Raw genomic sequence first — 12,937 nt, 5'->3', positions numbered from 1 at the left:
TACATACATACATACATACATGCATAACAATTATGTATGTACATTGCTTTGTATGCATTTCAGTATTTATGTATATTCATTGAGTTTTTAATTGGTATAAAGATAATAAAAATTGTATTATTTCAACTACAAAAATATGCAATTTCATTTTAATTGAAAGGTATTGTGCCATTTCCATAAGGAATAATATAAGGAAATGGATAAGGAACAAGAGTTTACGAGATGAGCTTAGCTTAGCGGCTGGCGTTACCGACTCTGCACATCGATGATGCAGGTTCGATTGCAGAGCCTCGAGAAAGTCTGATAAGGGATGTGGGGATATTCGAAATAACAGCTATAACTTCTACCGCTGAGACTTTGTTGCTTTTTCCTAAAAACAAATCGTTATATAAAGTTCAATAACACTGACGAAATAACTACGCTACCATGATACAAAAAAGAAGGTTGTTTCAATAAACAGCTTTTGACGGCTAACATTTTTGGAAGTTTCATAAATTGTGAGTATTCTCAACGGCCTTACCACTTTGATAATATTAAAACAATAAATCGGAGTATTTTCTTTCCCTCATTTATAATATTTCAAATCAAAAATCATTATCAGTGCTTGGTAAATTTTTTTACTTACGTGGTTCGCACCTTTTTTATTAAAAATATATAAAATATGTAATGTTATAGGAGACTTCATTGAAATTGTTCTTTTTATTTCAGAAGAAAAATCGTGAGAGCATTATGTTATTTTTTCATTTTCTTATTTTGAATGCAATCTTACGATTTAAAAACCTAAATCTAAAGAATGCTCTTTCTAAATAAATTTTTTTATAATCACCAATTCCATGTGAATAAATTGTTCTCATAACTTAACATGCAAAACTAAATCAAATTGGGAAAAATTGTTTTTGTTTTGCTTTATTATTTTGGGAATATTTGTTCACATAAAATTCGTGATTCGTGATGAAACTCGTGAAAATTTACTTTTACTTTCGCTGAAAAATCGTCAATTTCCCTTAAAAAAATCGTCATTTCAGTCAAAAAAAACGTCAAATTTGTGTTTATTATACTTTTTAAGTAAATAAAAATTACAAACGAAATTAACTAAATTAAAATTTCATACCGTTTACTTAAATTTATTTTTGAATAAATCGAGTAAAATGTCTGATATTTAAGAAAAAGCAATTGCTTATTTTTTATTCATATGGCCCAATGCTCGCAATCCCGTACTCTATCAAAAAAAATAAACCCAAAAATAAGCAAACATCAAAACCACAAAATATAGGTTATAATTAACATATTTGCCGTGTGAACAATAATTTAACGACTAAGTACATATATTAAGCAAAATAATATATTTCAAGCATTTGTGATATTTAATTCAACAATATTTTTTTATCATTTTACACAAATTCACGATCAGTGCCACACGGCAACACTCGATTAGTTTGACAGCACTTGTAGAAGAAATAAAAATTGCTAGTGCAGCACGAGCAAGTTGAAATATATTTCCGAAATCGATTTTCGCTCTTGCAGTTGCAGTCACACTTTGCAACTTTTATTTCTGAAACTGATTTCCGAAAAGTGACAGAAAGATTTTTCTGGCTGTTCACACATCGAAATAAAATTTCTTTCTCAGTTTGACAGCGAATTGCATGCGAAAGTCGGAAATATTGCCACGTCTGACAGGCTCTTAGCTTTTCCAGTAAAAAATTGCAGCGAGAGCGAGAGAAAACTAGCAAAAAAGTTATTGAACACAAAACTAGTAAAAAATTGCAAGTGAACATTTGTTGCACTGTTTTGACAGTCTGCTGTAAATATTTTACTATTTATAACTCAGTTTTAAACTCTTTGCTTTACACATAAGCACTTAAACAGTCCAGTACAACATTAATATTTTGATTTCCACTCATTTTACTTTTGTTTACGCTTAACCAATTCAACAAATGGCAACTGTTGACATTCATTCTTCTTCTTCTGTTAGCTAATTTCTGCTAGTAAAAATTTCACTGGCAAGAATTTAAGGGCGGTATTGTCACTTGCGAAGCGAATGAATTTGGCGAAGCGAACGGTTTGGCGAAGCGAATGGATTGGCGGACGCAACTTAAATATGCATTAAGAGTGTTCGCTTTTACCAGCTTGTGCAAGTTCTTCGCATCGCGCACACTTTTAATACCTTCTCTACCTTTTAATTCGCTTCGCCAAACCGTTCGCTTCGCCAAATTCATTCGTTTCGCAAGTGACAATACCGCCCTAAAAAGCTCTCCCGTGTTATTACGCTCTCTATTCAGGGCTCTCTTGCACATTTTTGGGTTATTATACACTTTTCCAGAAAAAATTTGCAGGTTCCAGTACAAATAAGTACTGACTCTTACTATACAAACCTAAGATTAGCCAACCGCGTCCATGGGGTCAAACGTAACACACGACAGCTCGGTTTAGTGAATGGCGCGATATAATTGCACACTTACGGCACTTCTCATTTGACGCTGTAGATGACGTTCCCTGTCTCAGTCGTTCAGTAGCTGCGTGTCCTTTTGATTCTTCCCGCCAATCGCGACTGTGTAAGCCAATCTTTAATATTCTGACGGCGGCATAATTTCCCCAGAATACTAAAAGTACAACATCAAAGAATTCGAATTACCATATTCGAAGCAATCGAGCCATAACCGCGAAAGAGACGTAAGCTCTAAATGTTTTTATTTGACATTTTGTTTCAAAATTCCATAATTTTTCCACAAAAAAATAGATTCTTTATATCCATCTATTGTAAATGGTACCGCAAAAAATTTACAAGGCAAACAAACACACCAAAAAAGTAGCACAAAGTGTAAAGTATTATTATATAAATAATTCTATGGTAAATAAGCTGGTTTAAATTAAATAATTAAGTAAAATTTATTTTTGTTTTAAACTACCACTATGCACTATTATCCCCACCTTTTGCGAAATTCAGCTACCATTTTAGGAAGTGTGATTGAATTCTTTCCCTTAAAAAAAAAAAACACTTTTCGTAGAAAATGCTGTAGAAGTTTTAAGAAGCAGCAGGTATACGCGCTAAACATTGTTGACGGTTTTCGCTACTCCAGCTTGTGGAAATCGTCAGATTATATACATCCCGTTATCCTTGAGTTGTTTTCTTCATAATAAAAAAAAATTGGCCGTGCTCGAGAATGTCAAGGTAACTTTTTGTTTGCAAGTTTGCGAACCCTCCTAATCCCTTGCGTCACGCTAAAATCATCAGATTATTAAAATTACCAATTTTTAGCATGTAAGTAACCACCATTCCTTAATCTGACGCGCTCGAGTAAATCCGACTATAAATTTTTTTTACTATTCTGATCAGCTGCCCTCAAGGCGCATCCATATAAGGCGGTACCAATTGCATATAAGTAAAAGTCCCGTGTATTTTGTTATTGCTTTTTGGTACATCAGGATGTCAAAACGAAATGAAATAGGAGATAATTTTCGCCATTTCGTTTTGTTAACATCCTGAAGTTACACCATTTCGCCTTGGATGACATTCTGCTGTACTGGTGTAGGGACAAAAATATCATATCGGCTGTGCATGTAACACCACCATGTATAGATGCGCCTTGGCTGCCTTATGCGCGCGGCTCTACACAAATGGCTTACTGCCATCCCTAAATTGGCGCGTCAAGCGCCAAACAACTGTCAAAAATCCTCATGCCCATACAATTTGTATGAAGCATCCCACAATAACGCGGCGCTAACGCCGAGCAAATGGAATTTTCATTTTTGACAGGGCGTTACGTGTTGAAGTTGGATGCGGAAGACGGAAAGAAAGAGAAAGGACAAAAAAGTGAAAGAGGAAACGGGAATAAAAACGAGAGGATCTGAGAAAACGTCAAAAATTACGACGCGTTGATTTGGGGATAGCGCGCGCTGACACTCGTCGACAATGGATAACGCAACGCTTAGCGCTCCAATTTAGGGACGGCAGTTAGATTTGGTAGAGGTACTCAACAGGCTGCAGTGTATCTCCCATATGTTAATCTGACTAGTACGCGTTCAACGCTATAGGCCGAAGTAGCTCCAACCCAACAAACATAATAAATAAGAATTTAGCTCAAATAAATATTTAGACCAGTAAAACTAGATCAATTTGGTAGGAAAATTTAAAAAAATTGGTGACAGCGATTTTTTGATTCAGTTTACTTCTATTTGACACGTAGATCATGGATCCACAGTCTTGCCCCTAAATTTCATTTGGCAACATTCCGCCATCTTGGATTTTATTTTTTTGTGTGGTTTTTGCGATTTGCAAGCTTAGTTTGCATTGTCATTGACCTCGTGTGTATCGTTGTGTCTATAAAGATCTGAAGAAGAAATGCAAAAATATAGTACATACAGTCCAATTAGATTGGAGAAATTAAAATTTGCCCATTTTTCGCATGGTAGTTTTTTTTTGCACATTTTAATATTAAAAGTGGCGATTCAGTTTATAAAAGAATTTCATTGAAGAACAATTCTATGCGCAAAAACTTTTGGGCCAAACCTTATCCAAGTAAATCGTCCTATCGGCCGTAGTAGATATTTATTATATGTAAAAATGTTCAATTAGCATTTTAGTTAAACCTTTTGTAGGCGAGCTGCAACGCTACCAACACGCTCGACGCGTACAAGGTATAGTAGCCGACGTTGAAGAGATTGAGTCCACTCATCCATAACTGTAGCATACCAACATCTTTAATGTTTGGACAATTTTGGCAATGTAAGTCGGCGACATCCATCCATGTCACTTTTTGCGGTCTCACTAGTAGCAGCGCATTCATTGCTGCCCGTAGTCCACTTTGCACTGCACCACCTAAGAAGCCACGATAACAGGTAGCCGCAGCGGCTGATGACGACCATATGATGCGATTCCAGGGCGTGGTGAAGGGCACATGACCCATCGCGCTTAGCAGGAATGTGTGCTGACTGTAGCTGATTGGCGCTTTCATCTCTTCACCGAAGTGTTGGGCTAAAGCATTCAACACAGTTGCTCGAACCAATGAGTCCATGGCACTATCATGCATCGTCATGCCCACATAAACGCTAGGCCGGTACTCGTGGCCCACTATGAATGGTTCATTTTTTAAGAAATCGCCTGAGTATCCAGCCTTCCGCCAGTGACCATCGGTGTAACACGCTATGAAGCTGGTTACGTATTTCGCGGCATCCGATTTTTGGTTAATCACATTGCGTATTTCCATGGGTACTGGTGGGGAGATATTTATATGCTGCAAATGGTTCAAGGGAATCGCCAAGATAAGAGCTTCAGTTGTATGGACGTGCTGCGCAGAGTCATGCACCTCGACGTAGTCTTTGTAATGGCAGATGGCTTTAACCTGCCGCGAGGGAAGGATTTCTGTGTTTTGCAATGTTTGTTTAAGTTTCTTGATTAGTCGAGCGCTGTCGAATTCCAACAAAGTATTCGGACATTCCAAGTAGCTGAAATGACAGCATTTGAATATACATACTTGTCTATAAATAAGGACCAAGGTCTTATGTAAATACATACATACATATTCATTATGTTTTGTACGCCACCGCAACCGTAGCATAGGTTCATGAATTCTTTGTAGCTAATATCATCCGCCTTTAAACCGCAAACTAGTTCCACTAGATTCGTCATGAATTTTCGAGACTCATTGAAAAATAACCGGTTATTTATGTGTTTACCCATCTTCGTGGAGTCCCTCCTTATACTAAAATTATCCATTGAGAGCAGCGCGGAGGATTAAACAGAGTTTATTAACATATGTTACTGTAAATCATAGAAAGAGCTCTTAACAAGCTATGAATGTACATAAATACATATCGTCGTTTAAAGTAGGAAACCGCGTAACTGACATTTGCTGCCAAAAATTGGATTTGCTCACACAAGCTCTTGAGTCAATCCTTGTCCATTCGTCCTGAAATATACTAGCCAGAAATGCGATTGCTTTATAAAAAAGAGAACCATTTTAAAATATGAGTGCTTTTACTCTCTAGAAAATAATTTATGCAACTTCATATACGCGGTTTCGCATTTTGTTGATACGCGGTTTTGTACTTTGAACGACGATAATGTTCATATGTGGCCCTTAAGAATCAAGTGAACGATTTTTTTCAATCTCACCTTCTCAATCGGTAATACCACGGTCACAGATATCACATATACATTTGGCCCCGATTGGAGACGGTTAAGGCGTGTCGCACAGGGGGCAAAGTACAGTTTCCTCTATAGAGACTCAAAAAATTAAAACTAATTTTTTTTTAACGAATACCCCAAATCGATACTACCATAGTCGAGTATATAACATATAAATTTTGGTCCCGATTGGAATCGGTTAAGAAGTATTCATAGGGTAATCTGAACTTTGACCCCTGTGCGACACGGCGTAACCGAGTTCAATCGGGACCAAAATTTATATGTGATATCTTGGACTATGGTTGTATCGATTTTGGGTATTAGATGAAAAAATTTTTTAAAATTTTTTTTAATTTTTTAAGTCTCCATAGAGGAATCTGAACTGTGACCTCTGTGCGACACGCCTTAACGTCCTCCAATCGGGATCACAATTTATATGTGATATCTTCGACTATAGTACCATCGACGTAGTGGTTGAGGCTTATAGCCCACTTATGCATACTTAGCTTTGCATGAAAGTTGTCACATAAGAATCTGTTAAACGAGCTTTGCGTGTAAGCGGTTACCCAACGCATACATGTGAAGTGCTATGAGTTGGGCAACCGCTTATACGCAAAACTCGTTTAACAGATTCTTTATGTGACAACTCTCATGCTAAGCCAAGTATACATAACTGAGCTATTAGGAAATCTGATGTAAAAATTTGGTTCCTACATTTAAGTACCACCCACCATGTATATTACATATATTTTACATGTTGTTAGGTAGTGAAATTAGTTTCTGCGTAGAACACAAACTCAAGTTTTGAATTTTCATATACTCCCATGGTAAAAATGAATACATATCTTGTTCTAGTGAGATACTGGTAATCGAAACAGCGACGAAATTTTTACACAACATAGAAGAAGAGATAACGATAATATCTCTATACTTAGCTCAATATATGTAATTTTTTGATTATGACACTATTGAAGTAAATGAGCGACCTAAAAAATCAATCAGTACCTCGGGCAGCTTGCGAGTTATGTTCCTGGAAAATGCCATGTAAAGCGAAACCGTGTTGAACGATACAAGAAACCAGTATAATAAAATTATAGTTTAAAAAACTAAAACCTCCCTATTATAATTGCTATTCGTACTGTCATCAGGTATGTAGCTTGAGAATAGAAATCGCTGCCTCTTTTAGGCGCATCAATATTACATAGTTACATCCCGAGTTAATAAAAGGAAGGTAAAATAAAAAAAAGAGACAAACCGGTTTCGGCGTTGTGCCATCTTCAGTGTCATTTTTCGTTCTGAACGGTTAAATGTTTCAATTCGATTCAAGAATGTGTTTACATGTGTGTGTACAAATAACATGGTTTGACTTTGAACGAATTGAAGCATCGTATAAATAAGGTAAATTATGACTATTAGTTATGGCCAAGGTGTATTAAACAAGGTGTGGTTGACAACTCAGTGAGGCTCTATTTTAAGGTACTATAACGTGTCAAAAAATATAAACAAATGACACACTCTTCTTCTAAAGATACAATTTCTACTAATAATAGACAACATTTTATGTGTAATTTTGCTCAATGCTATAAATTTGGTATGTAAAAGTAAACAAACAGTGTTTGATTTTGCACACATTAATTTAAACAAAATTTGTTTAAAGCAAATTTTCAAACATTTGATGTGTAAACTATGAAATTGTGAACATTAAGGGCCAAGGCGGTTTGACAGTAATCAACGGTTAACATCGTTATCGACGTTTTTGGCGTTTTGATTCCATTTGAGGAAACTGGTTACCGATCTTCATATGCTCAAATTTAAACACAAATTATTTAGAGTGTATATCGCTCATCAAATATTGCTTGTGCAAAGTCCAACTTTGTGGAGATGTAACTATTTCACAAAGGTCACCGGTAATGATTTTTGAACTGATTAATATTTGGGCTTATAATTCGAAAACCGGAACACTTAAATGAAGCCCGGGACATTTTAAGGTTGGACCGGGACACCGGGACAAATAGTGTAAAACCGGGATATGTCCGGGAAAACCGGGACGTCTGGCAGCCCTAATTGCCAATACCAGAATTTCGACAAATATTCATAGCTGAATTGCTGAATAATTTGACTGCGTTACCAACGTACCTAGAAACGCGATGGAAGGAAGTAACTTCTTTTGGTAATACAAGTTTCCGGTTACAAAATCATCGGAAAGGTGCAGAATAAGCTTTTTAGTAAAAAACAGTAAAGAACTTTAAGAGCCCCCGCACACTGCATACTTTATCGGGCGCCAACTATCTAGTCAGGTTGGGCTGTAGGTGCGCACACTGCAGACTGAATCGGTGTACTTAGGTACTTATACTTATACGGGAATACTACTACAAGTATAGCCCAAAATACTACAGCGCAGTGGAAGTGGCAGTGACAGTTTCTAAAATCAGCTGTTACTGCTAATATTGGCAGTCACTGTCACAGCAAACACAATACAGCGTTGTCAGTGACTGCGTTTTTTGACATTCCCTTTTGTGGGTGTTACATTTTTGTTGTTGCGTTTAGTGACATCAACAGAGTTTGCTGCGATGAATACAGTGGCAGTGAATTTAGAATTTGGCCTAAACTGAGCAGTACTGCCAGCTGCCACTGCCGTATTGTGAGTCGCTTCATTGGACACCACACTCTCTAAAAAACAGCTGATTTCGAAAAACTGCCGCTGCCACTGCCACTGCGCTATTGTATTTTGGCCTTATACATTTAGTTCTTTTAAGTGTGACCTAACCTTTGAGGGATTTACTAATTTTTGTATGAATATATCTACCTAAAGCGACCAGGTTTGAAGAAAGGTGTTTTCAACTGCAGCTCATTGATGTAACGTTGCAATTCGTATTTGGCAAAGTACGAGGTTACTCCAGAATCCAGTTCCCAACAACGAGGCAAAGTTGAATCCACAATTGTCCGTTGCTGCATAGGCACTTCTAGACGTTGAAGTAATAGGTGCATGTGAGTTTGGGTTTCTTCCAACCATTTGGCACCGATTTCTCCCATAGGCAATTGTACCAGATTACCACCAATAACGTCACTTGCCTCTAGTATTCTTATTTGTAACGAGGGATCTTTTTCCAGGAGGCGGTATGCTGTGACCAACCCGGATGCGCCTGCACCCACAATTATTATATCCATCTTTGCAGAACGTTCGGGAGGTCCGAGACGCAATTCACAGTCCTCTTCCATATTGGTATACATATCTGCATATGGAAGTTTTAAAGCTTAAAAATTAATAATATCAAATTTTAGTCAGTATCTGTGTGAAATTTAAAATTGACAAACAAAGATATATGTATGTATGTATATATATGGATATGTGTGTAACTGTACAATGGATTCTCGATAACTGGTAAGCTCGGCAAGTCAAAATCGCGATAACGTCCCAATTTGCCACTGGGCGAAGACGACGTCGCTCTGGCGAAACCGTTTTGGTGAACTCGAAACGACGTCGTTACGACGTCGGCCTGGTGAAGTCGTTTGGGTGAACTCGAAACGAAGTCGTTTTTTCCATACAAAATTCAACGTCGTCCGACGTCGTTTACTCTCCTCGAATCGAAGTCGGTGCGACGTTGGTCTGGTGAAGTCGTTTGGGTGAACTCGAAACGAATTCGTTTCTTCGAACCCACAAGTTTTTTGAGGAACCTTCGGTCTGGGTTGGACAAGTTCCACGCCCACATTATTATATATCTAAGTCATTGATTTGGATAGTAAACCGTTTTTATTATGACAATTTTTTATTATGACAGAATCCACAATGTACACTTGTACTCAGAAAATTAAGCCGCCTACATTTTTTTTTCAGTATTCATAATATTCTTCATATTATTTTATATTTTTTTATATATTTTTTTTTATAAAGGTACAGTTCACTCTTGTGGGTATGAAGTTTTTTTTTAATTTGGTATAAAACTGTACTTTTACTTTAAATTTGGTATAAATTTTGAGCATCGTTTTGCAATTCGCTGGTATATCGTTTTTGCGGCGTGCAGGGGAGTCGTTTTTGCGGCCCGCCGGCGAAGTGTGCTTTTCATCCGACGGCGAAAAAAATTGTTCACCAAAACGAGTCGGAAACGACGTCGTTACGTTTTCCCTGTTGTAATCGTTTTGCCTGTTGTAATCTCGAATCTCTTTGAAGGTCGCTCTACAATTTCGAGTTAAAAAAGTTTCATGAACACATAGATTCTTTAACGCTCACGCTCGTGACGTATCTGACTACGGAACCTTTCTAAGTTACACAGATTGGCGGTTGTTTTGACTAGCACGGAAATAACCTTTCCACATTTGCTTGTGTACCTAGACATGTACTTTCGCATTTGTTGGAATTCATATTAGCTATGTGAATATTAAATAATCAAATTTATCAACTTAACAAAATTTTATAATTTTTATCTTCCAACTAAACCTTTTAGTCGGGCCTGCACATACATGTATATATGTCAATATATATAATCATATAAAACCTTATATAACAAATACGAAAATTTCTGCTGAAAATCAAAAATGTGACCGTGTTTGAAATCGGCACTTGCCGCTTTGAACTTCGCGTATTCTGACTCGGGTCTTGCTTCAGAAGGCTAGTCAACTAGTGGCACCATGACTTAAGGCGATATTTTTGGACTTTGTGAGGCTGAGCTATGTGCCGGTACTATGGAGGGAAGCGAGGGTTGTCTTCATACCCAAGTCAGAAAAGAGCAACCCAGTTTTCTCTAAGGAGTACAGGCCCATAAGTCTGACCTCATTCCTCCTAAAAAAGCTGGAAAAAAATTCTTGACACTCACATCAGGGACACTGCAGCCAGGCATCTTTGCTATGGCCCAACATGCGTACACTAAGGGCAAGTCGACGGAGAATGCACTACACGCGTTAGTACAACACATCGATAAGTTTCTAGAGTACAAGGAATATGCTCTAGGGGTATTTCCGGACATTTCTGGACCATTCAATAATGTCTCAAGTGAAGCTATTTATGAATAGCATCGAATCAATTGGCGCAGAACCTGCTATTTCGCTGTGGATTAAACTTTTTTAGGCTACAGGAAATTAAGAGCGGAGTGGAACAACGCAAGGCTAAAGAGACGGGCATGCAGAGGCATACCGCAAGATGGTGTACTCTCACCATAATTATGGCCACTAACGGTCAACAAATTACTAAAGGAATTCGAGGGGAAAGCGCCCAAGCTAGTGGCGTATGCAGACGACATAGCCGTAGTAGTAACAGGGAACTACCTAGACCCTATCAGCAATGTAATGAACAGCGCCTTGAAAGTCATTGACCAATTGGCATCTCAAGCGGGTCTAGGGGTTAACGCAGACAAAACAGACCTTATAATACTCTTAACAAGAAGATATAAGGTCCCAGTGTGGACACCCCCGAGGCTAGATAGCATCAAGCTGTCAGTAAGCTGCCGTGGAAGCGTATGCATGTAAACTAATGCTGGGAGTCACTTGGGGTCTGTCACCTGCTCTGATGCATGGATGCTACACAGCAATAGTCAGACCATTACTGCTCGGGTTCAGCGAATCGCAGCACTATGCACCACGGGAGCGCTGAGGTCCACTCCAACGGCAGCTCTTGAAATTAACAGTTTAGCGCCTATTGACTGGCTTGGACAGGTCGGTACAGGAAGGGTAGTGAGCGGGAGACCAGGGAAATCTTGGAGCATCTTCTCTGCCGAATGCTTGGGAGCCTACCAATTCGAGAAGTTAGAGGACATCTCAAAAGTAGGGCTGAAATTTCTACTTTAATTCTCCGAACAGATTAACCTAACCTAACCTATATACATACATACATATGTATGTAGTTACTTACCCACGGTTTTATAGCCTCGAATCCAACAGTCCTATGCTCTGAATTATTAATTGAAAAATCTGTTTTCTTCGGAATCGATAATAGTTGAGAAAATCCGTTTGTTTAATTTCATTGCTTCAAAAAACCGCTTATGTTCACAACAAACTGACTGGCGTAAATGAAAATAGCACATGACAGATTATGATTTTTTAAACTTACTAAATAAAAGCGTTGAGTGAAACGTTTTCTGCCGCCTAGCGTTAACGCCGCTTTGTGTTGGCGTTAGCGTTGCCAAATTTTGGCTATGTGAACGGTTGTATTGGAATTCATGTATTCGTAGTCAGCTGTTGAAGCGACGCCAACTCCAACGCAACGCGAAAGGTGTATGTCAGGCACGCCCAACGCCGGCAGAACTCCATAAGCAAGTGCCCTGCGCTGGCAGAATTCTATAGTCAAGTGCCCTGCGCTGGGCATGCTTGGTGTATGTGAACGGGCCTTTACTTACCTTTGCTTATCAAATTGCTTTATGGTCTGATTAGGTATAATTCGCATAACTTCGCATAAGTTTTAAACTGTCATTTTGTATGTACTCCATTACCCAGAAATTAGCGTATCTTGTAAAAACTTAGCGATCTGTTGAGTTTAGCTTTTGCCTCTTATTTCCTTAAGTAATATTTCAATTGCAGTATGCATAACCACACCTTTAGGCACTGTTTTAATTTATATCCTTTTCATGTTTTCTTTTTTATGCGTTTGTACGTAAACAAATTTTCGATCAGCTGTACCAAAAACTTGCAAATTTTTGCTAGTTTAGCGTTCGCGTACTTTTCAAATATTTCTCTCCTTGAGAAAGAACACGTGGAAATTCACTAGAATTTCTATACATTTTGTTTATAGTTATGTGGTACATATTTTTAGGCCTAGTTTTTCTGCATAAACACCCTCAGTCTATTTATGAATGTATGAAATTCCCTTTACCAAAAAATTTTAAT

General features: G+C 37.9%; 1 protein-coding gene across 1 annotated transcript; it reads right to left on the bottom strand.

Moving 5' to 3' along the window:
* Window positions 1-4,441: 4,441 nt before the first annotated feature.
* LOC118737130 lies at window positions 4,442-9,373 on the bottom strand. Its single transcript, XM_036467435.1, has 3 exons — window positions 8,931-9,373; window positions 5,517-5,699; window positions 4,442-5,442 (listed from the first exon to the last, which is right to left on the bottom strand). Exons 1-3 carry the CDS (start codon window positions 9,353-9,355, stop codon window positions 4,578-4,580), a joined length of 1,473 nt encoding a protein of 490 aa, XP_036323328.1. The 5' UTR covers window positions 9,356-9,373; the 3' UTR covers window positions 4,442-4,577.
* Between the last annotated feature and the right edge of the window lie 3,564 nt (window positions 9,374-12,937).

The sequence above is a fragment of the Rhagoletis pomonella genome, unplaced genomic scaffold (genome assembly GCF_013731165.1).
Source record: "Rhagoletis pomonella isolate Grant_MI unplaced genomic scaffold, Rhpom_1.0 Rhpom_scaffold_00004, whole genome shotgun sequence".
Classification (NCBI taxonomy): domain Eukaryota; kingdom Metazoa; phylum Arthropoda; class Insecta; order Diptera; family Tephritidae; genus Rhagoletis; species Rhagoletis pomonella.
Note: the sequence above shows the minus strand (reverse complement) of the source record. Positions and strands in the feature narration are given on the sequence as shown.

What these genes read in the sequence shown, in the direction of transcription:
- LOC118737130 (XM_036467435.1), bottom strand. Translation starts at nt 9,355, where the DNA reads ATGTATACCAATATGGAAGAGGACTGTGAATTGCGTCTCGGACCTCCC. An exon ending in TTCAAACCTGGTCGCTTTAG is followed by an intron (nt 5,700 to 8,930) that starts GTAGATATATTC and finishes GGATAATTTTAG; the next exon opens with TATAAGGAGGGACTCCACGA. An exon ending in GTACAAAACATAATGAATAT is followed by an intron (nt 5,443 to 5,516) that starts GTATGTATGTAT and finishes CTGTCATTTCAG; the next exon opens with CTACTTGGAATGTCCGAATA.